Source organism: Sipha flava, unplaced genomic scaffold (genome assembly GCF_003268045.1).
Source record: "Sipha flava isolate LNK unplaced genomic scaffold, YSA_version1 116_pilon_pilon, whole genome shotgun sequence".
Lineage (NCBI taxonomy): Eukaryota > Metazoa > Arthropoda > Insecta > Hemiptera > Aphididae > Sipha > Sipha flava.
The window spans coordinates 1,327,976-1,329,653 of record NW_020271740.1 but is presented as its reverse complement, the minus strand read 5'-3'; the positions used below and the strand labels follow the sequence as shown (position 1 = coordinate 1,329,653).

At 31.3% G+C, this 1,678-nt stretch overlaps 1 protein-coding gene across 1 annotated transcript; it reads right to left on the bottom strand.

The window, feature by feature from the left end:
• Positions 1 to 36: 36 nt before the first annotated feature.
• Positions 37 to 1,104, bottom strand: LOC112692616. Its single transcript, XM_025567345.1, has 3 exons — positions 866 to 1,104; positions 474 to 800; positions 37 to 307 (listed from the first exon to the last, which is right to left on the bottom strand). Exons 1-3 carry the CDS (start codon positions 924 to 926, stop codon positions 75 to 77), a joined length of 621 nt encoding a protein of 206 aa, XP_025423130.1. The 5' UTR covers positions 927 to 1,104; the 3' UTR covers positions 37 to 74.
• Between the last annotated feature and the right edge of the window lie 574 nt (positions 1,105 to 1,678).

Below are 1,678 nucleotides of genomic sequence, written 5' to 3'. Positions count from 1 at the left end.
AAAACATTTTAGTTTATTTTACATTAGCAGTAATTATTAGCAGTACATGCATTTTACTTAATCTAAGTCATAAATCATTTCGCTTGGAGAAATATTTGACCGATTAAAATGGCAGAAACAACGACGTACTGGAGCGCAGATCCTGTTAAGGAATAAGCTCCGGCATTAGCGTTGCAATTATCTTTTTGGCATACGGTACATTCATTGAGTACAGCAGTTGGATTCGACTTTTTAACGTCTGCAGCAATCAAACAGTTGTCGGTTTTGTTGTCGGCCTTGCAACCTCGTTCCACAGTAGTAGTTCCATCTGTAATAATGTCAATTTATTTATTATTCTATATCTTTAATTTTCCCTAAAGTTTTTTATATTTTTCAGATTTTATGTCTCGAATATTTGACCCTAAGTAAAAGTATATTTAATTTTTTTTAAGATTTTGTTTCAGATTTCTTCAACATTACAGAAACTAACTTACTTTGTTTTACGAGAATCGAGAAACAGTAATATTTTTCTGACTCTGCTAACTGGGAGAAGAGTTGTTGGGAGCGCATCACTTTTGGTTTTGTAGTAGCAGCTTTAGTGGTAACAGCACTGCCAGCAGCTTTGGTAGTAGCAGCACCACCGGGTGCAGCTGGACTAGCACCACCGGGTGCAGCTGGACTAGCACCACCGGGTGCAGCTGGATTAGCACCACCGGGTGCAGCTGAACCAGCACATGGCACAGACTTAACTTTAGAGGTATCCAAGTTCATCGTGCAAGTTGAATCCGTCCAGGCGCATTTGTAACACGATAGACCGCTAGCTGTGAATACAAGACAAGTAGTATAAATTATTAACATAAGTATAATATAAATAAAACAAACTCACCAATTGGCATGAACATAGCACACATACAAACGACAGCTAATAATGCAACTAAGTATTTCATATTTAATTCGATCGTTGAAAAAATTTACAACTAAATAATAAATATATCGAAAAAAGATATTTTATATTTTCTTCAGAGCTCTTCACTTGGCAAGTCGTCAACGTTGAATGATTTATATTTTTCGGAATCTCAGGTTAGCGAGTTTATTTGAAACAAATAAACAAACTTTTACAGCCATATACACGCAATACTAAATTTATAATCGATAAAAAATTTCACACTATTGTAGCTATATATAAATTATATTTATAAAAGAATAGGCCATTTTTTTATTCCAATTTTGTGACACTATTTAAAATTTTTCCAATTTTTTTTGTCTGAAGGATGACAGAGAGGGGATTTTATTATAAAGTTAGGGTTTTTTAGTGTGTCATTTAAATAATTTAATAATTTTTTTTCACAAGGTTGTACCAAATACTCATACGAGTGATCTATTATTCACAATTTTATTTATTTGTCATTTCAGTTATAATCGTTTACTTTGTCGTAAATAAACCCTGGCCATAATTATTAACTACAAATTAATATAATAGTTTTAATCATAATTTTAATATTATGAGAGTTGTATGAAAAATACCGATCAATTTATCTTTATACCACGACTAACTCAATTATATCAATTATTATCGAAATATAATACATCAATATAATGATATATTACAAGTTTATGGTGAATTTAATATACAGATTTCAAAAGTTAGGAAATGGAAAATTTCATACATAGTTTATCTAAATGAAAATACGTAACATAT